We start from the raw sequence: 20,575 nt of genomic DNA, 5'->3' as shown, positions 1-20,575 counted from the left end.
TTGACCCTTCCTCCATCCAAATACTAGGATCCTTGACCCTTCCTCCATCCAAATACTAGGATCCTTGACCCTTCCTCCATCCAAATACTAGGATCCCTGACCCTTCCTCCATCCAAATACTAGGATCCCTGACCCTTCCTCCATCCAAATACTAGAATCCCTGACCCTTCCTCCATCCAAATACTAGGATCCTTGACCCTCCATCCAAATACTAGGATCCCTGACCCTTCCTCCATCCAAATACTAGGATCCCTAGCTCGCCTTTCATTCAGTCACTTGGATCTCTTACTTCAGCTTCCTCTTCCTCCAGGAGAATGGAGACTTGAAGTACACAGACCTGAAGACCCGCCGCTGGGACCAGAGCTTGGAGAAGCCGCACCTCAACTACTCGGAGTTCTTCACCGAAGACGTGGGGCAGCTCCCGGGCCTCACCGTCTGGCAGATCGAGAACTTCGTGCCCACTATGGTGGACGACGCCTTCCATGGGAAGTTCTACGAGGCCGACTGCTACATCGTCCTGAAGGTGAGCGGAACATGCCTCATGCTTTCAGGCTCTCTCCCCAGATCTGATCCTATCTAAACCCTGACCTTTTGGGGTCCCCCAAACATATGTAAAAAAATTTGAAAAACTTTCTGTTCCTGGTTTGAAACAGTATTACTGTATATACTCGAATATAAGCCTAGTTTTTCAGTCCTTTTTTTAGGCTGAAAAAGTCTCCCTCGGCTTATACTCGAGTCAAGGTTTTTTATTATTTTACTCTATTATTATTATTATTATTATTATTACATTAATCATTTTACTCTATTATTATTACATTTATTATTTTATTCTTTATTATTGTTATTATTACATTTATTATTTTACTCTATTATTATTGCATTAATTATTTTACTCTATTATTACATTTATTATTTTATTCTTTATTATAGTTATTATTACATTTATTATTTTACTCTATTATTATTACATTAATCATTTTACTCTATTATGACATTTATTATTTTATTCTTTATTATTGTTATTACATTTATTATTTTACTCTATTATTATTACATTAGTCATTTTACTCTATTATTATTACATTTATTATTTTATTCTTTATTATTGTTATTATTACATTTATTATTTTACTCTATTATTATTGCATTAATCATTTTACTCTATTATTATTACATTTATTATTTTATTCTTTATTATTGTTATTATTACATTTATTATGTTACTCTATTATTATTGGAAGGATATGTAAACACATTTACACTGAAGAAGGTTAGAATAATGCTTTAATCAGAGGACAGACTTAGCTTATTTATTCAAAAACATTAACCTACCGATGCCTCAATTAAGGCAATTTTATTGGTATCTATTTTTATTTTGGAATATACCAGTAGCTGCTGCATTTCCCACCCTCGGTTTATACTCGAGTCAATCCGTTTTCCCAGTTTTTTGTTGTAAAATGAGGTGCCTCGGCTTATATTTGGGTCGGCTTATACTCGAGAATATACTGTATATTTTTTAATATAATATTTGTACTAAAATGTGAGATGTAAGGCCAGAAAGTTATTTTTGTTCTTTACGATATGTTCTGTCTACTTTATCTTTATGAAACAAATTGCATCCCTTTGTGACAAACCTTCCAAGGCACCAAAAAGCTGGATGTTGGTTGACACAACATACCTCCTTTATACCTCCTTCTGTTCTGTCTGTCTCTGTGTCTATCCAAAAATGGCATTGAATGTTTACCATGTATGTGTACTGTGATCCGCTCTGAGTCCCCTTGGGAAGAAAGGGCGGAATATAAAATAATAATAATAATAATAAGTTATTTCCTGATTAATTGTGTGGTACTTACTTTGAAAGCCATTGTTTTACTCCAGAAACTTCACCTTTGTGACTGCCACAAACTATGCTGAATTTGTTCAGATTCGATGGTATTTATTTATTTATTTACAGTATTTGTATACCGCTTTTCTCACCCCGAGGGGGACTCAAAGCGGTTTACACATAAGTAATGGCAAAATTCAATGCCAGTACAAACAATTACAATTATATACTACAATTAGACATAAATCAAATTAAAACAATACATCCATAAGCAAAAACTGTAGCATAATGTAAGGCAGGATGTCCCTCCTGCAAAAACAAAGTTTCGGCAGTTTAATAAACTTTTCCCATGTTTTTATGATAACACCAGTTAGGAAATGACATTTTTAACCGGCGAACAAACATCGTTTTATATAGTAGTGTTGTTATTATTATTATTACTAGCTGTCCCCTGCCAGGCGTTGCTGTGGCCCAGTCTATGTATATGTGTTTTCTATGTGTATATGTGTTTGTATATATTTGTGTATATGCGTATATGTGTGTGTGTGTGTGCGTGTGTGTGTGTGTATTTGTGTGTGTGTGTGGTTTTGCATATGTGTTGTAAAGTATATTTTTTATTTTTTTGGCTTTTAAAGTCTCTTCTGCTGTGCTTTTCAGTGTTTTTATGAGTGATGGTCACTCATTGATCTGATATGTGTATTGTGTCCAAATTTGGTGTCAATTCGTCCAGTGGTTTTTGAGTTATGTCAATCCCACAAACAAACATTACATTTTTATTTATATAGACTAGCCGTCACCCGCAACGCGTTTCTGTGGCCCACATGGGGGTTCTGTGTGGGAGGTTTGGCCCAATTCTATCATTGGTGGGGTTCATAATGCTCTGTGATTGTAGGTGAACTATACATCCCAGCAACTACAACTTCCAAATGTCAAGATTCTATTTTCCCCAAACTCCACCAGTGTTCACATTTGGACATATTGAGTATTCGTGTAGAGTTTGGTCCAGATCCATCATTGTTTGAGTACACAGTGATCTCTGGATGTAGGTGAACTATAACTCCAAAACCAAAGGACACTGCCCACCAAACCCTTCCAATATTTTCTGTTGGTCATGGGAGAACTGTGTGCTAAGTTTGGTTCAATTCCATCGTTGGTGGGGTTCAGAATGCTCTTTGATTGTAGGTGAACTACAAATGCCAGCAACTACAACTCCCAAATGACAAAATCAATTTTTTGAGTGAAGGACATATATTGGGTTGTTAGGTGTATTGTGTCAATTCATCCAGTGGTTTTTGAGTTCTGTTAATTCCACAAACGAACATTACATTTCTATTTATATAGATTAATAATAATAATAATAATAATAATAATAACACGTTCCCTCCCCAGACCTTTCTCGATGCCAACGGCTCCTTGAATTGGGAGATCTACTACTGGATCGGCCAGGAAGCCTCGCTGGACAAGAAGGCCTGTTCGGCCATCCATGCGGTCAACCTGCGCAATTACTTGGGGGCCGAGTCCCGCTGCAACCGGGAGGAAATGGGGGACGAGAGTGACGAGTTCAGCCAGGTGAGCAGACCCCCATTTCATATTCTTAGTATTATTTTAATGGTTTTTGAGTTAGGAATTATCTTTGGTGCCTTTAAAAATATTAAAATGGTTCTATTCCTTTTATATATATATATAAATTGTATTGAATTTTATATAGTTACAGCAAAAGTGGGGGAATAATATAAGAAGATAGAAAAGTAGGAAAATACCAAAAGCGTAATACCCGTGAACAAAGAAAGAAGAAAAGTTAAAAAAAAAAAGGATAAGAAAAACTAGTATCAAAAATCAAAAGTCCAAAAAAAAACAAAACACAAAAATCAAAAATCCAAAAAAGCTATAATCCATGATTAAAAAATCACAGGGGAAAAAAAAAATAAAGAAAAAGAAAGAAAAGAAAAAAAAAGGGATTAGGACTCCCTTCTGATTCAGCTCGTACAATAACTTTCTTTTCCCCCCCTATATATATGAAAAAATATATATATTCCATTTTGTATTATCCTAATTAGATGTCCTTGTTTGTTTTCTCTCTGTTGTTGTGCTATTGTAATTTTAGAGTTTTTTTAATACTGGTAGCCAGATTTTGATCATTTTCATGGCTACCAGTATTAAAAAAACTCTAAAATTACACAGCACAACAACAGAGAGGAAACAAACAAGGACATCCAATCACCTCTCAACAAAAGTTTGCTCCAGGCACTGTCAAGCCATTATATGCTAATCAAGGTGTTCAGTTGAAACATTCATACCTGGCTCCAACAGACAAGAGTTCTTTGTCCCACCCTGGTCATTCCACAGATATATAAACCCCTTTTTCCTAGTTCCAACAGACCTCACTACCTCTGAGGATGCTTGCCATAGATGCAGGCGAAACATCAGGAGAGAATGCCTCTAGACCAGGCATGGGGAACCTTCGGCCCTCCAGGTGTGGTGGACTTCAACTCCCACAATTCCTTGAGGCCAAGGTAAGCCTTTGGGGCGAATGCCGAGCCTCAAGGAATTGTGGGAGTTGAAGTCCACCACACCTGGAGGGCCGAAGGTTCCTGACCCCTGCTCTAGACCATGGCCATATAGCACGAAAAAACCTACAACAGCCCATTGATTCCGGCCATGAAAGCCTTCGACAATACACAAAAAGTTTCACTGGGCAGGGCCAAATTCAAGGATAAAATTTTAAAACACTGGGAGATAGGACAATGTAAATTATTGGGAGGAGGATCCGGGAATGAGGAAGGATTTAATTTTTAAAAATGGTAAAAATAAATCTAACGAACAGAAACAAAACCGCATGCAATAATAACATATACACCAAATAAAATATGAGCCGCAGTGGCGCATTGGGTTAAACCCTTGTGCCGACTGAACTGATGCCGTTTGAATCCGCAAGATGGGGTGAGCTCCCATCTGTCAGCTCCAGCTTCTCGTGTGGGGTCACGAGACAAGCCTCCTACAGGATGGTAATACATCCGGGCATCCCCTGGGCAATGTCCTTGCAGACTGCCAATTCTCTCACACCAGAAGCAACTTGACATGATTAAAAAAAAAAAACAAATAAAATATATTAAAATTATTTCCTCTTTATTTTTTATCTTATTTTATTTTATTTTCCTTTGTCGATTTTTTGCGATTTTTTTCCTTTTTCTTATCTCTTTTGTAGTAGCTCATTTCCTACTTTTCTATCTTCTCCACAATATTCCCCCACTTTCCCTGTAATAAAATATTCTTTCAATAAAAATTAATTAGCAAAAAAAAATTATTTCCCAGTTATACCAACTGAAAGTATATAGCTCTATATATCATTGTGGCTCCCTATGACTTTGATGAAAATAAATGAATTTATCTCTATCGCTTACTGAAAGTATATAGTTCTATTTATCATTATGACTGCCTCCGACTTAGATGAAAATAAACGAGCATATCCTTATGGCTTGTGGGTGGCTTACAGGTCTTCGATCATGAGATTTCCTATATCGAAGGAGGGACGGCCAGCGGCTTCTACACTGTCGAGGATCTCCATTATGTCAGCAGGTAAGTAAGTTTCCAGTGGATTCCCCTCATTTACCTCCAATATTTAGTACATTTCCAGCTCCAATCTAAAAACCTTGGTTTCAATGCAGGCTCTATCGGGTTTATGGCAAAAAGAACATCAAGCTGGAGCCGGTGCCGCTGAAAGGCACTTCCTTAGATCCAAGGTAAATATGGAGATGCTTACCAATGAATATCAGAACCCATTGTGTAGTTTCAACCAGTGTGTGGTTATGAGAGAAGAGAGAGATCTTCTCTTCCAATTCTAAGACATTATGAGCCTGTGTGGCCATCTGTTAGTAGGGCTTTGGCAGTGTTTTCCTGGCAGAAGGAGGTTGGACTGGATGACCTTTGGGGTTCTTTCTAACCCTCGTGTAATCCAGTGGAGTCCCTTTCTCTGGAGGTTTCCAAGAAAAGACTAAATGGCCATCTGTCAAGAGGGGTTCAGTGGTGTCTTCCTTCCTTGCAGAAGGGGGTTGGACTGGATGACCTTTGGGGTCCCTAGTGGAATATGCTTCTGCTTGGGAGTCCCATGGAGTCTCCTTCTCTGGAGATTTCCAAACAGAGGGTCAATGGCCATTTGTCAAGAAGACTTTGTTGGTGTCTTCCTTCCTGGCAGAGGTTGGACTGAATGACCTTTGGTGACCCTTCCAACCCTAGTGGAATATGCTTATGTTTGGGAGTCCAGTGGAGTCTCCTTCTCTGGAGGTTTCCAGGAAGAGGATAAATGGCCATCTGTCGAGGGGGCTTTGATGGCGTCTTCCTTCCTTGTAGAAGGGGGTTGGACTGGATGACCTTTGGGGTCCCTTCCAACCCTAGTGGAATATGCTTGTGCTTGGGAGTCCAGTGGAATCTCCTTCTCTGGAGGTTTCCAAACAGAAACTAAATGGCCATCTGTCAAGGGGGCTTTGATTGTGTCCTCCTTCCTGGCAGAAGGGGATTGGACTGGATGACCTTTGTGGTCCCTTCCAACCCTAGGGGAATATGCTTCTGCTTGGGAATCCAGTGGAGTCTCTTTCTCTGGCGGTTTCCAAGAAAAGGCTAAATGGCCATCTGTCAAGAGGGCTTTGATGGTGTCTTCCTTCCTCGCAGAGGTCGGACTGAATGACTTTTAGTGTCCCTTCCAACCCTAGTGGAATATGCTTGTGCTTGGGAGTCCAATGGAGGCTCCTTCTCTGGAGGTTTCCAAGAAAAGACTAAATGGCCATCTGTCAAGAGGGGTTTGATGGTGTCTTTCTTCCTTGCAGAAGGGGGTTGGACTGGATGACCTTTGGTGTCCTTTCCAACATTTGTGGAATATGCTTCTGCTTGGGAATCCAGTGGAGCTTCTTTGGAGGCTTCCAAGAAGAGGCTAAATGGCCATCTGTCAAGGGGGCTTTGATGGTATCTTCCTACCTAGCAGATGGACTGGATGGCCCTTGGAGCCCCTCCCAACTCTAGGATTCTATGAGACAGTATGGCCATCTGTCAGGAGGGGTTTTATGGTGTGCTCCTTTATGGCAGACGGGGTTGTACTGGATGGCCTTTGGGGGTCCTTTCGAATGCGCTTCTCACCCATGTCTCTGGTAGGTTTGCCTTCCTCTTGGACCACGGCCTTGAGATCTACGTCTGGAGGGGAGGACAAGCTACATTGAGTGCCACCACCAAAGCCAGGTATGTACAGCCCAAACTCTAAGGAGGGCAAGGCGGTTTAGGACTGGGATTGACTGCCAAGCTTGGGGCCACCCTTGGAGACTGGTTGACCCAAAGAGCTGTGTTTCCAGCTCACAATGCCATCCCTCTCAAGGCTTATATAGCTTCTTAAAGGGCCATAGCTCCCTATATGAGATCTTAGCATTTTTCAAACTGGGAACAGATTTTTTTTTGTGATTGATTAACAGTTGGGTAACTCAGTGGGGTGGACTGGGTTGATATGGGTCTACCTTCGGTGTTTGATTATGGTTCCCCCCGTCAATCATTCCACTGTTTTCCCCTCTTTTCAGGCTTTTTGCGGAGAAGATCAACAAGAACGAGCGGAAGGGCAAAGCGGAGATTGTGCTCCTGACCCAGACGCAGGAGACCCCCGAGTTTTGGGAGGTCCTTGGGGGGCCGCCGGAGGAGATCAAGGCCAACGTCCCGGAGGACTTCCGGGCCCCCAGGCCCAAGCTCTACAAGGTCCAGAAAGGGACGGGAGCGGTTCGGAGCTCAAGGGGGGCCAGTTGGAAGGGACCCCAGGAGCCATTTAGTCCAACCCCCTTCTACCTTCATGCAAGAAAAGCACAATCAAAGCCCCCTCGACAGATGGCCCCATCCAACTTTTGCTTAAAAGCCTCCAAAGAAGGACCTTCCATGATAGGCTCTCAGTTAAGCAGCACCTGGATGAATTGTACTCCTCTGGAGGTTGCTAAACAGATTGCCATCTGTCAGGAGGGCTTTGATGGTGTCTTCCTTTGTGGCAGACCATCTGTCAGGAGGGCTTTGATGGTGTCTTCCTTTATAGCAGGCCATCTGTAAGGAGGGCTTTTATGGTGTCTTCCTTTATGGCAGACTGTCTGTCAGGAGGGGTTTGATTATGTGTTCCTTTATGGCAGGCCATCTGTCAGGAGGGCTTTGATGGTGTCTTACTTTACGGCAGGCCATCTGTCAGGAGGGCTTTGATGGTGTGTTCCTTTATGGTAGGCCACCTGTCAGGAAGGCTTTAATGGTGTCTTTACCGCAGGCCATCTGCCAGGAGGGCTTTGATAGTGTCTTACTTTATGGCAGGGCTTTGATGGTGTCTGCCTTTACAGCAAGCCATCTGTCAGGAGGGGTTTGATTATGTCTTCCTTTATGACAGGCCATCTGTCAGGAGGGCTTTGATTATGTGTTTCTTTATGGCAGGCCATCTGTCAGGAGGGCTTTGATTGTGTCTGCCTTTACAGCAAGCCATCTGTCAGGAGGGCTTTGATTGTGTCTGCCTTTACAGCAAGCCATCTGTCAGGAGGGCTTTGATTATGTCTTCCTTTATGGCAGGTCATCTGTCAGGAGGGCTTTGATTATGTGTTCCTTTATGGCAAGCCACCTGTCAGAAGGGCTTTGTTGGTGTCATCCTTTATGGCAGAAAAGGGTTGGGCTGGATGACCCTTGGGTTTTCTTCCAGTTCTTAGAGTCTATGAGGCTGTGTGGCTATCTGTCGGGAGAGCTTTGATGAAGTTCTCCTTTATGGCAGCAGGGGGTTGGACTGGATGGCCTTTGGGGTCCCTTCCAATCCTAGTGGAATATGCTTCTGCTTGGGAGTCCAGTGGAGTCTCCTTCTCTGGAGGTTTCCAAGAAGAGGCTATATGGCCCTCTATCGAGAGGGCTTTGGTGATGTCTTCCTGCCTACCAGAATGGGGTTGGACCAGACGGCCCTTGGGGTCCCAACACTGGGATTCTATGAGGCTGAATGGCCAACTGACCGGGGGGGGGGGCTTTGTTAGTGCCTTCCTTAATGGCAGAAGGGGGTTGGATTGGATGTCCTTTGGGGATCCCTTCTGCCTCTAAGGGGTCTCCTTCTCTTCCTGGGCAGGTTGGCTTGGGGCTGGGCTACCTAGAATTGCCCCAGATCAACTACAAACTCTCCGTCGAACACAAAAAGAGGCCGAAGGTGGACCTGTTGCCGGAGATGAGGCTGGTAAGGCAAGAGGGAGGGAGGGTTTCATTGCTTATGTGTTTACAAAAAAGCTAGAGCTGAATTATTGTTGTTATTGTTATTATTTATCGTTATTGTTACAGTGTAGTGTCAGATTATTATTATTATTATTATTATTATACTCATTATTATTCTCATTATTATTATTATTATTATTATTATTTATTGTCATTCTCTTTTCCCCGCAGCTCCAGAGCCTCTTGGACACCAAGTCGGTCTACATCCTGGACTGCTGGTCGGACGTCTTCATCTGGATCGGGCGCAAGTCTCCCCGCCTGGTGCGTGCGGCTGCGCTGAAGCTGGGCCAGGAGCTCTGCAGCATGCTCCACCGCCCCAAACATGCCATGGTCCTCCGCAACCTGGAGGGTACCGAGTGCCAGGTGAGGCATCGCAGGCCACCAAGGAATAGTAAAATATTTATTTATTTACAGTATTTATATTCCACTCTTCTCACCCCACAGGCGTCTCAGGGCGGATTACAGTGCACATATACATGGCAAACATTAAATGCCATAGACCAGGAGACCAGGGGTCCTCAAACTGAGGCTCGGGGGCCAGATGTGGCCCTCCAAGGTCATTTACCCGGCCCTTGCTCAGGGTCAACCTAAGTCTGAAACTACTTGAAAGCACACAACAACAACAACAACAATCCTATCTCATCAGCCAGAAGCAGGGCCACAGTTCCTATTGAAATACTAATAAGTTTATATTTGTTAAAATTGTTCTTCATTTTATTTATTGTATTGTTTTTGTGTTTTTTGCACCACAAATAAGATATGTGCAGTGTGCATAGGAATTCGTTCATGCTTTCTTCAAATTATAATCCAGCCCTCCAACAGTTTGAGGGACTGTGACCTGGCCCTCTGTTTAAAAAGTTTGAGGACCCCTGTCATAGACATACAACATATATAGACAGACACAGAGGCAATTTAACATTCCAGCTTTTCCGGCTTCATGAGGGTATGCTCCATTCTGGCCACAGGGGGAGCTTTGGCGTCACCGCCCACTTGTGACACCGAGTCCTTTGATGGAGTACTTCCTCATTCTCACGCATGCTGCTGGAAATTTTTTATGGCATCGTAAATTAGTTAAATTACCATCCCCTAAATTTCCTACTTGACAGATGAAAATGTCGTTCGGGCTGCATAGGTCAACAGCAAGCTAGACTATTAACGATCGAGAGCTCTCTCCGACCCTGGCTGGCTTCAAACTCATGACCTCTCGGTTAGTTGTGATTTAATGCATCTGGCTACTAACTAGCTGCACCACAGCCCGGTCCTAGTAAATGCTGAAGGCTGTATTTCAGAGGAAGGCTTTGGCAAATCATCCTTTCTTGAAACCAATGTCGTCCAAAATGCACGGGGTCCCCATGAGTCGTCCTCTCTTTCCAGGTCTTCAAGTCCAAATTCAAGAACTGGGATGATGTCTTGAAGGTGGATTACACTCGCAACGCGGAGTCGGTCCAGCAGGTCGAAGGTCTCTCTGGGAAAGTCCAGAAGGATGCCGAGAAGAAGGACCAGATGAAGGCGGACCTGACGGCCCTCTTCTTGCCCCGACAGCCCCCCATGCCGCTGGCCGAGGTAAGACACCCTCATTGGAATCCCCCCCTTGAGGCTTCAAAACAGTTTGGGGTCCAAAAAGCAGCTTGTGCCAATAAGCATGCAGATAGAGCAGGCATGGGCCAACTTTGGTCCTCCGGGTGTTTTGGACTTCAACTCCCACAATTCCTAACAGCCTACCGGCTGTTAGGAATTGTGGGAGTTGAAGTCCAAAACACCCGGAGGACCAAAGTTGGCCATTCCTGGGAATAGAGACCGATGCATCTCTGCAGCTATTGCAAAGGAATATTTGGCATGTTCCAAAAGTACATCTGTTGTTGTTGTTTTGGCAGAGTCCTTCTCAGAACAGTAAGGACGCAGCATCATTTTGAGAAGGACTCGAATGCATGCTGTTCTTAGGCTCCAGAAGTTTGCACCTTTTCAACCAGGTGTCGTTCCAGAGCTACACATTAGTCCGGGACCCCACTTTTGTGGTGCTTGAAATCACTTCTCTTCTGGGAATTATTTTGAGCCTTTTGTTTCCTGTTTTTTGCATGAATAATGCAAGTAAAGCCCCAGAAACATGCAATGTCTTGCTTACCGGTGTTCTCATCTCAATCTTCTTCTCCTCCACCTCCTTCTCTTTCTCCTTCTCCTCTTCTTCTTCTTCATCTCCATCTCTATCATTTGTCATCTCCTCCCCCTTCTTCCATCTCTTTATCTCCATCTTCTCCTCCTTCCCAATCTCCATTCTCATTTCCATCATCTCCTTCTCCTCCTAGTTCTTTCTCCTTCTCATCTTTCTCTGTCATCTTCTCCTTCTCCTTGTCCTCTCCATCATCTCCACCTTCATCATCATCTCCATCATCTCCCCCTCCTTCTTTCTCCTCCTACTCTACTTTTTCTCCTCATTCCTTCTTCCCCTTCTTCTCTATTATCATCTTGTTATGTTCTCCTCTTCTTCCTCCCCCCCCTTGATCTCCATCTCCTCTTACTTCCCCATCCCCATGAACTCCTCCTACTCCTCCCCATTCTCTTTCTCCTTCTCCTCTTTCTCTGTCATCTCCTCCTCCTCCTCTCCTTTATCTCCACCTTCATTCATCATCATCTCCATTCCCTCCTGCTCTTTCTTTCCTCCTCCTCCTCCTCTACTTTTTCTCCACTTCATTTCTTCTTCTTCCCCTTCTTCTTTATCATCTCTGTAATCTTCTCCCCCTTCTTCCTCCTCTTCCTCTTAATCTCCATCTCCTCCTCATTCCCCATCTCATTTCTGTCATCTCCTTCTCCTTCTCCTCCTCCTCTCCTTTATGCCCATCTTATTCATCATCTTCTGCTCCTTCTTTCTCCTCCTCCTCCTCTACTTTTCTTCCTTCTCATTTCTTCTTCTTCCCTTTCTTCTTTATCATCTCTATCATCTCTTCCTCCTCATCTCCATCTCCTCATTCACCATCTCCATCCTCATTTCTGTCATCTCCTTCTCCTTCTCTTTCTCCTCTTTCTCTGTCATCCCCTCCTCTTTCTCCTCCTTCTCTCTTTTATCTCCATTTTCATCATCTCCTGTTCCTTTTTTCTCCTCCTACTCTCCTTTTTCTCCAACATCATCTCCTGCTCCGTCTTTCTCCTCCTACTCTCCTTTATCTCCATCATCATCTCCATTATCTCCTGCTCCTTCCTTCTCCTCTACTTTTTCTCCCCCTCCTCCTCCTCCTCCTCATTTCTTCTTCTTCCCCTTCTTCTCTATCATCATCTGTCATCATCTCTCCTTCTTCCTCCTCTTCATCTCAATCTACATTTCTTTCCCATCTCCATCCTCATTTCTGTTATCTCCTCCTTCTCCTTCTTTCCCCTTCTCCTCTTTCTTTGTCATATCCTCCTCCATCTCTCATCCTCTCCCTTATCTCCACCTTCATCATAATCTCCATAATCTCTTGCTCCTTGTTTCTCCTCCTGCTCTACTTTTTCTCTTCCTCATTCCTTCTTTTCCCCTCCTTATTCTCTATCATCATCTGTGTCATCTACTCCCCCTTCTCCCTCCTCCTCCTCATCTCAATCTCCTCCTCCTTCCCCATCTCCATCCTCATTTCTGTCATCTCCTTCTCTTCATCCTCTTTTTCCTTCTCCTCTTTCTCTGTCATCTCTTCCTCTCCTTTATCTCCATCTTCATCATCATCTCTATCATCTCCTGCTTCTTCTTTCTCCTCCTTTTTCTCCATCTCCATCATTTCCACCTTTTTCTCCTTCTAATTCCTTCTTCTTTCCCTTCTCTGTCATCATTTCTGTCATCTCCTCTTTCTTCCTCTTCCTCCTCCTCTTCTCCATCTCCATCCTCATCTTCACCATCTCCTCCATGGTTTTCTCCTCCTCCTCGTTGTTCTCTTCTTCTTCACTTCTCCTTCTGGGTCTCTATCTGCTCCTCCTCCATCTTGATGTCCATCATCATCTCCTCCTTTTCCTCCTCCTTCTATGTATTTATTTCTCGACACAATGAAAGGTGAAGATGTCTTCAAGTACAGTGGTTCTCAACCTGTGGCTCCCCAGATGTTTTGGCCTACAACTCCCAGAAATCCCAGCCAGTTTATCAGGATTTCTGGGAGTTGAAGGCCAAAACATCTGGGGACCCACAGGTTGTGAACCACTGTTCTAGTATATCTTCAATGGTTCCACTCTCTGGAGAACTTTACAAAGGCGACATTCTTCTTCTTAGGAAGAACTTCTCAACTGTGAGGGCTTTGGCGACAAAATTCCCTTGGGTTGTGTTATCCTCTCCTTCTTTGGGAGCCCTTTCCCCTTCGATTGAGGCGGTGATGGTGCCTTCTGGGATGGCATATCTTCTCCCTCCACATCCTGCCTCTTCCTTATGACGCATTTCCCCTCTACGTTTGCAGGCAGAGCAGCTCATGGAAGAGTGGAACGAAGACCTGGACGGCATGGAGGGCTTCGTCCTGGAGAACAAGAAGTTTGCCCGTTTGCCAGAGGAGGAGTTTGGGCACTTCTACACCCAGGACTGCTACGTCTTTCTCTGCCGGTGAGACCCACGTTCAAATTCCACTTCCCTCCATTTCCTAACATCATATGAAGTGGGACGGTTTTCAATTGCCGGCAGATAAGAGACCAAAAAGGGAGCTGTCTTATGACGTGGACAACAAATTAAACATGAGACAACAATGTGATGCAGCAGCAAAAAAAGCCAATGGGATTTTGGCCTGCATCAATAGGAGTCTAGTGTCTAGATCCAGGGAAGTCATGCTCCCCCTCTATTCTATTCTGCCTTGGTCAGACCACACCTGGGATCACATTGTATCCCATTCTGGACACTGCAATTGAAAGGAGATGTCGACTCTAAGCTGGAAAGTGTTCAGAGGAGGGCAGCTTAAAGAGCTGGAAATATTTAGCCTGCAGAAAAGAAGGCGGAGAGGAGACATGCTGAGGACCATGGATCAAGATGTGGGGAAGCCATAGGGAGGAAGGAGCAGGCTTGTTTTCCGCTGCCCTGGAGACTAGGACTCAATGGAGCAATGGCTTCAAACAACAGGAAAGGAGATTCCACCTGAACATGAGGAAGAACTTCCTAACTGGGAGAGCTGTTCATCAGTGGAACTCTCTGCCCTGGAGTGTGGTGGAGTCTCCATCTTTGGAGGCTTTTAAACAGAGGCTGGATAGCCATCTGTCTGGGGTGCTTTGAATGCGATTTTCCTCCTGCTTGGCAGAATGGGGTTGGACTTGGATGGCCCATGAGGTCTCTTCCAACTCTAGGATTCTATGATTCTATGACGGGATGGCCATCTGTCGGGAAGGCCTTGATGGTGCCTTCCTGAATGGCAGGAGGGGGTTGGACTGGGTGGCCCTTGGGATCCCTTCCAATTCTGTGATTGTATATCTATTGTATAACTGCCAATAATATCTGTCGATCTTATCATATCCATAATGGGATGGCCATCTGTCGAGAAGGCCTTGGTGGTGAATTCCTGAATGGCAGAAGGGGGTTGCACTAGGTGGCCCTTGGGGTCCCTTCCAATTCTGTGATTGTATATCTATTATATAACTATCAATAATATCTGCCGATCTTATCATATCTATAATAGGATGGCCATCTGTCGGGAAGGCCTTGATGGTGAATTTCTGAATGGTAGAAGGGGGTTGCACTGGGTGGCCCTTGGGATCCCTTCCAATTCTATGATTGTATATCTATTGTATAACTGTCAATAATATCTGTCAATCTTATCATGTCTATAATGGGATGGCCATCTGTCGGGAAGGCCTTGATGGTGAATTCCTGAATGGCAGAAGGGGGTTGCACTGGGTGGCCCTTGGGGTCCTTTCCAATTCTGTGCTATGTCTATAAATTAATATAGTATAATATACATAATAACACATACATAAATATAAATAAAGTTTTTATTATATCTAACTCTCTATCAAATCTGCTGATGTGTCTTATCATATCTATGACGGGATGGCCATCAGTTGGGAAGGCTTTGATTGTGCCTTCCCGAATCAGAGTTGGACTGGATGGCTGTTGGGGTCTCTTTTCCATCTCTGTTCTATTCTTTAGCTCTGCTGCCTTTGAGATATTTAGGTGGCGATGTAGAGTCATGCAATGCTTCCAAGAGCCTGGAGATTTGCTCCTTTCACCCTTTCCGAGGTCTTTTTATATCTGCAGAACTTGCTTACGGTGAAAATCAATGTGAAACATAGAGATAGTAATGTGTTCCCCCCCCCCCCCCCCCCGTTTTCTAACAGGTACTGGGTGCCAGTTGAATGTGAGGAGGACGAGGAGGAGAAGAAGAAGAAGAGGAAGAAGGGAGGGGACGGGGCTGGCGGAGGAGAGGAGGAAGAGGAGGAGGAGGAGGACGAAGAGGAGAAGCAGCCGGAGGAGGACTTCCAGTGCGTGGTGTATTTCTGGCAAGGAAGGGAGGCCTCCAACATGGGGTGGCTGACCTTCACTTTCAGCCTCCAGAAGAAGTTCGAAAACCTTTTCCCCGGGAAACTGGAGGTAAGTGGCCCAATACGTGCAATTCACTGGGTTTTTGAGGCTGAGAGAGTGTGACTTGCCCAGGCTGGGCTTCCATGGCTGGCTGAGGTTTTGAACCCAAGGCTTCACAGCTGTAATCCAGCTCTGCCACTTCTCCTTGCAGTATACCTATTTGATCTCACAGTTTGACATTTTTATTGGGGGTCTGATAGAAGCTTGACATAGGTGCAAAACTGTTTCTTTCCTTTCGAAGGGGGACATTGCTGCCTTCCAGGTGTGTTGGAACTACACCTCCTATCATCCACGTTGGTTGACGTAGTCCCAAGCAATTTAGGTTGGGAAAGCCCTTCAGACTTTAAATCAAGCTCCAAAGCCCATAATCTCATGCCATCATCATCATCAACAACAACAACATTATAATCTTGTTGTTCTTATTATTGTTGTTATTATTGGAAAGCTACCTTCCATGAGCCACTCTGGGTTACAGATGATTTTAGTAATTCTGTTTTTATGTTTATGTTTTAACTACTACTACTTCTCCTTCTTTGAAACATAACAAGATTAGTACACAGCAAAAAGATCACTATGCTGGCTTTTATATTCGATCAATCGCACATCGGACCCTTTCCAAGTGTTTAGGTTGCTGGGAGGGCCTTTTCAGTTAAAACTCGTGCGCCGTACCTCGTGAAATCTGATCTGGCCATGGTGGTCCATGCCTAGTTACCTCTAGATTGGATTACTGCAATCCACTCTATGTGGGGTTGCCCTTGAAGACAGCCCGGAAACTACAGTTGGTCCAAAGATCAGCAGCTAAACTACTCAAGGGAGCTGGTTACAGGGAATAGTCTACCCCCTTGTTTAAGCAGCTCCACTGGCTTCCAGTCCCAATTCAAGGTGCAGGTTATCACCTATAAAGCCCTAATAATGATAATGATAATATAATAAAAATAATAAGGACCTGCTTATCTCTGTGATCGCATCTTCCCCCATGTTCCTTGAGATCCTCTGGGGAGGCAGTTCTCTCTCTCCCCCCAACGTCTCAAGCACGGTTGGTGGGGACGAGGGACAGGGCCTTCTCGGTGGTGGCCCCCCGGCTCTTGAACTCCCTCCCCAGGGAGATCAGACAGGCTCCTACTTTGTCCTCTTTCCAGAGTCAACTAAAAACCTGGATGATGATGATGATGATGATCTTTATTTATTCCCTGCCACCATCTCCCCAAAGGGGATTCGGCGCAGCTTACATGAGGCTACACTCATCATTACAGAAAACACAATATAACACAAAAACACAACAGAAAATCAGAAAATAAAATAAAATATCAGAAAATAAGAAAATGTTCCAGTTTGCTTTTGATTAAGCAGCCCACCAGTAATTTTCCTGTCCCTACTTAAGTTCAGCACTTTACACCGGCTCTCTTGTGGTCTACCTCAACATATTATGATGACAATATTTCCAGCCCTACCTATTATTGCACTTTCCTTGCGCTCCTGTCGGAATGCATTGCACTCATTGAGTGCGTGTCTCGGCTATGTTCTTTTCTCAGCCATATATTGTTTTTATGCTGTTTACAATTGTTGTTTTGTATTTTATTTTATCTGGTGTTTTTTAATCGGTTAATAGTTTTATTTGTGTGTTTTACTTGTAATTTTGGGCTTGTCCCTTGTAAGCTCCGAGTCCCTGAGGGGAAATGGTTGGTGGGGTATAAAAATAAAATTATTATTATTATTGTTATTGTTATTATTATTATTATTATTATTTAGGACTGTGTGATGTATCGGCGAATAATGTGTGCAGATCTGAACAGGGTGGCCTTTTGCAGCTGACAGATGGTGATTTTGTCAGCTCCAATTGTTTTTAAGTGCAGGCCAAGGTCTTTAGGCACTGCACCCAGTGTGCCAATCACCACTGGGACAACCTTGACTGGCTTGTGCCAGTCTTTGCAGTTTCATCTTTAAATCCTCATTATTATTGTTTAAATCCTTATTATTATTATTATTATTATTATTATTATACTGATACAAAAACACATGTCACAGCAAACGAGATATGTATGCTGGATTTCGTATCACAAAATCACAAGTCGAACACTTCCCAAGTGTCTGTGTGATTTATTATTATTATTATTATTATTATTATTATTATTATTATTATTATATCCTGCTTATTTTCTCTTAGCAGCTAACAATACGAAAACACTGTAATGTGCGACAACAATAATTATTATCATTATAGCCTGTTGCTTCTCTCAGATGGTGATTTTGTCAGCGCCAATTGTTTTTAAGTGCAGGCCAAGGTCTTTAGGCACTGCACTGGCTTTTGCCAGAATCTTGGAAGTGCACCTTAGATAGGATGGCGCGTGACACTGGAATCAATGCAGTGTCCTTCGAACGCGTTCTGACTTCTCGTCCTTTTGTCCCCACGTGCAGGTGGTGCGCATGACCCAGCAGCAGGAGAACCCCAAGTTCCTTTCCCACTTCAAGCGCAAGTTCATCATCCACAAAGGCAAGCGCAAGGCCAAGGAGGACAGCCTCCAGCCCAGCCTCTACCACATCCGCACCAACGGCAGCGCTCTCTGCACCCGGTATGTGCCTCTGTGTGCGCGGGTTTGCCAGAAGGGGCCTCCTTCGGGAGGGAACCCCAGAGGTCATCTAGTCCCACAATGGAGGACACCGCAGCCAAAGGATCCCTTTTTGGGAGGCTGTCAGACCTATCTTTAAAACTCTCCATAGAGTAATGCATCTCTAAAACTAGTAGTTTTGCTTATTCAACCTTCGTTCATCCAACGTTCTGTATTATCCAGCACAGTCTGCCTCCCGCCTGGATCCAAGACTAAATTTCAATACATTGCAATGTTTTGGTGCTAAATTCGTAAATCATAGAATTAAAGAGTTGGAAGAGACCTCATTGCCATCCAGTCCAACCCCATTCTGCCAAGAAGCAGGAATATTGCATTCAAATCACCCCTGACAGATGGCCATCTAGCCTCTGTTTAAAAGCTTCCAAAGAAGGAGCCTCCATCACACTCCGGGGCAGAGAATTCCACTGCTGAATGGCTCTCACAGTCAGGAAGTTCTTCCTCGTGTTCAGATGGAATCTCCTCTCTTGTAGTTTGAAGCCATTGTTCCACGTCCTAATCTCCATGGAAGCAGAAAACAAGCTTGCTCCCTCCTCCCTGTGGCTTCCTCTCACATATTTATACACGGCTATCATATCTCCTCTTAGCCTTCTCTTCTTCAGGCTAAACATGCCCAGCTCCTTAAGCCGCTCCTCATAGGGCTTGTTCTCCAGACCCTTGATCATTTTAGTCACCCTCTGGACACACTCCAGCTTGTCAATATCTCCCTTCAATTGTGGTGCCCAGAATTGGACACAATATTCCAGGTGTGGTCTAACCAAAGCGGAATAGAGGGGTAGCATTACTTCCCTAGATCGAGGCGTCCCCTATTCTGTATCTTTGCATTTCGTTTTTCCTGCCAAAGTGGAGTATCTTGCATTTGTCCCCGTTGAACTTCATTTTGTTAGTTTTGGCCAATCATCTCTCTAACCTGTCAAGATCGTTTTGAATCCTGCTCCTGTCCCCTGGAGTATTGGCTATCCCTCCCAATTTTGTGTCGTCTGCAAACTTGATCATGCCTTCTAGCCCTTCATCTAAGTCATTAATAAAGATGTTGAACAGGACCGGGCCCAGGACGGAACCCTGCGGCCCCGTAATTACTACAGTAATTACTACATGATGCAGTAATTTGAGCTGCTTTTTCTGTTGATTTGTTGTAAAACATGAGGATTTGGTGCTTAATTTGTAAAATCATAATGTAATTTGATATTTAATAGACTTTTCCCTTAATTCCTACTAATTATCCAACATTTTCGCATATCTAGTACTCTGCCGTCCCATTTATGTTGCATAAGTGAGACTCTACTATATTTGGACTTAGTGTTTGGAGTTAATTCAGATCTTGATTGGATTCTAGGAGTTTCCTAGGTCCTCCAGGAGACTATATGAAATGCATAATTATTATAGTAAACTACAGAGTACCAAGGGCTTCCTTTTGGACATTTTATGGGAGTTCGTTGTCTAGCCATTGCAGCTTGAACTGTATCTGCCAAAGGAGACTCAACCCAGCCAACATTGAAGACTGTTATTAGTTATTATTATTAATAGTAAGTAATAATAATTTTTGATACTAGCTGGTTTGAGTCTCATTTGGCTAATATCAAAAACTGTTAATAATAATAGTCTTTGATATTAACTGGTTTGAGTCTCCTTTGGCAGACACAGTAGTGGGGTATAAATACAACTACTATTAGTATAATAATATTAATCTAAAAATAATAAGAATAATAATAGTATTATATTAGTGTTATAATATTATAATAGTATTATTATAGTGTTATAATATTATAACAGTATTATTATATTACTAAACGTCTCCTGCCACGCATTGCTATGGCCCATATGTGTTTTGTGTGTGTATATGAGTGTGTACATATTTGTGTATAAGTGTATATATGTGGTTTTGCGCATGCGTTGGAATGTATTTTTTTATTTTTTGGCTTTTTAATTCTCTTCTGCTGCATTTGTCAGTGTTTTAATGAGTGGTCACTTATTGACCTGATAGGTGTATTGTGTCCAAATTCGCCAAGTGGTTTTTGAGTTATGTTAATCCCACAAACGAACATAACATTACATTACATTACATTACATACATACATACATACATACATATAATAGTATAATATAATATGACAGTATTATAATATTAGTATTATTTTTACATTAGAATTATTATTAGTAGTTTATTTATTATTTATCGTGTCAGGAGCGAATCAAACAGTTGTATTAAAAACACACACAAAGTATGCAAACTTGGCATTCTGTTAAATGTCCTTTGTGCAGTATCTGGCCACTGAAGTGCCTCCGATGTTGCCGCAAGGAGGTCCTCGATGGTGCATGTGGCAGGGCTCAGGGTGCATTGCAGCAGGTGGTCAGTGGTCTGCTCTTCTCCACATTTGCATG

At 43.2% G+C, this 20,575-nt stretch overlaps 1 protein-coding gene across 1 annotated transcript in view; it reads left to right on the top strand.

Moving 5' to 3' along the window:
- Window positions 1-20,575, top strand: part of LOC132782109 (protein flightless-1 homolog) — a 48,698-nt gene that overhangs the window by 20,787 nt on the left and 7,336 nt on the right. Inside the window, exons 13-24 of the mRNA XM_067461551.1 lie at window positions 311-523; window positions 3,215-3,394; window positions 5,319-5,401; window positions 5,491-5,565; window positions 6,968-7,051; window positions 7,381-7,552; window positions 8,925-9,029; window positions 9,236-9,427; window positions 10,439-10,627; window positions 13,471-13,610; window positions 15,326-15,578; window positions 17,985-18,139. Of these exons, the coding sequence (XP_067317652.1) occupies window positions 311-523; window positions 3,215-3,394; window positions 5,319-5,401; window positions 5,491-5,565; window positions 6,968-7,051; window positions 7,381-7,552; window positions 8,925-9,029; window positions 9,236-9,427; window positions 10,439-10,627; window positions 13,471-13,610; window positions 15,326-15,578; window positions 17,985-18,139 (1,841 nt within the window). The remainder of the gene's footprint in view (window positions 1-310; window positions 524-3,214; window positions 3,395-5,318; window positions 5,402-5,490; window positions 5,566-6,967; window positions 7,052-7,380; window positions 7,553-8,924; window positions 9,030-9,235; window positions 9,428-10,438; window positions 10,628-13,470; window positions 13,611-15,325; window positions 15,579-17,984; window positions 18,140-20,575) is intronic.

The sequence above is a fragment of the Anolis sagrei genome, chromosome Y (assembly GCF_037176765.1).
Source record: "Anolis sagrei isolate rAnoSag1 chromosome Y, rAnoSag1.mat, whole genome shotgun sequence".
NCBI lineage: Eukaryota > Metazoa > Chordata > Lepidosauria > Squamata > Dactyloidae > Anolis > Anolis sagrei.
Note: the sequence above shows the minus strand (reverse complement) of the source record. Positions and strands in the feature narration are given on the sequence as shown.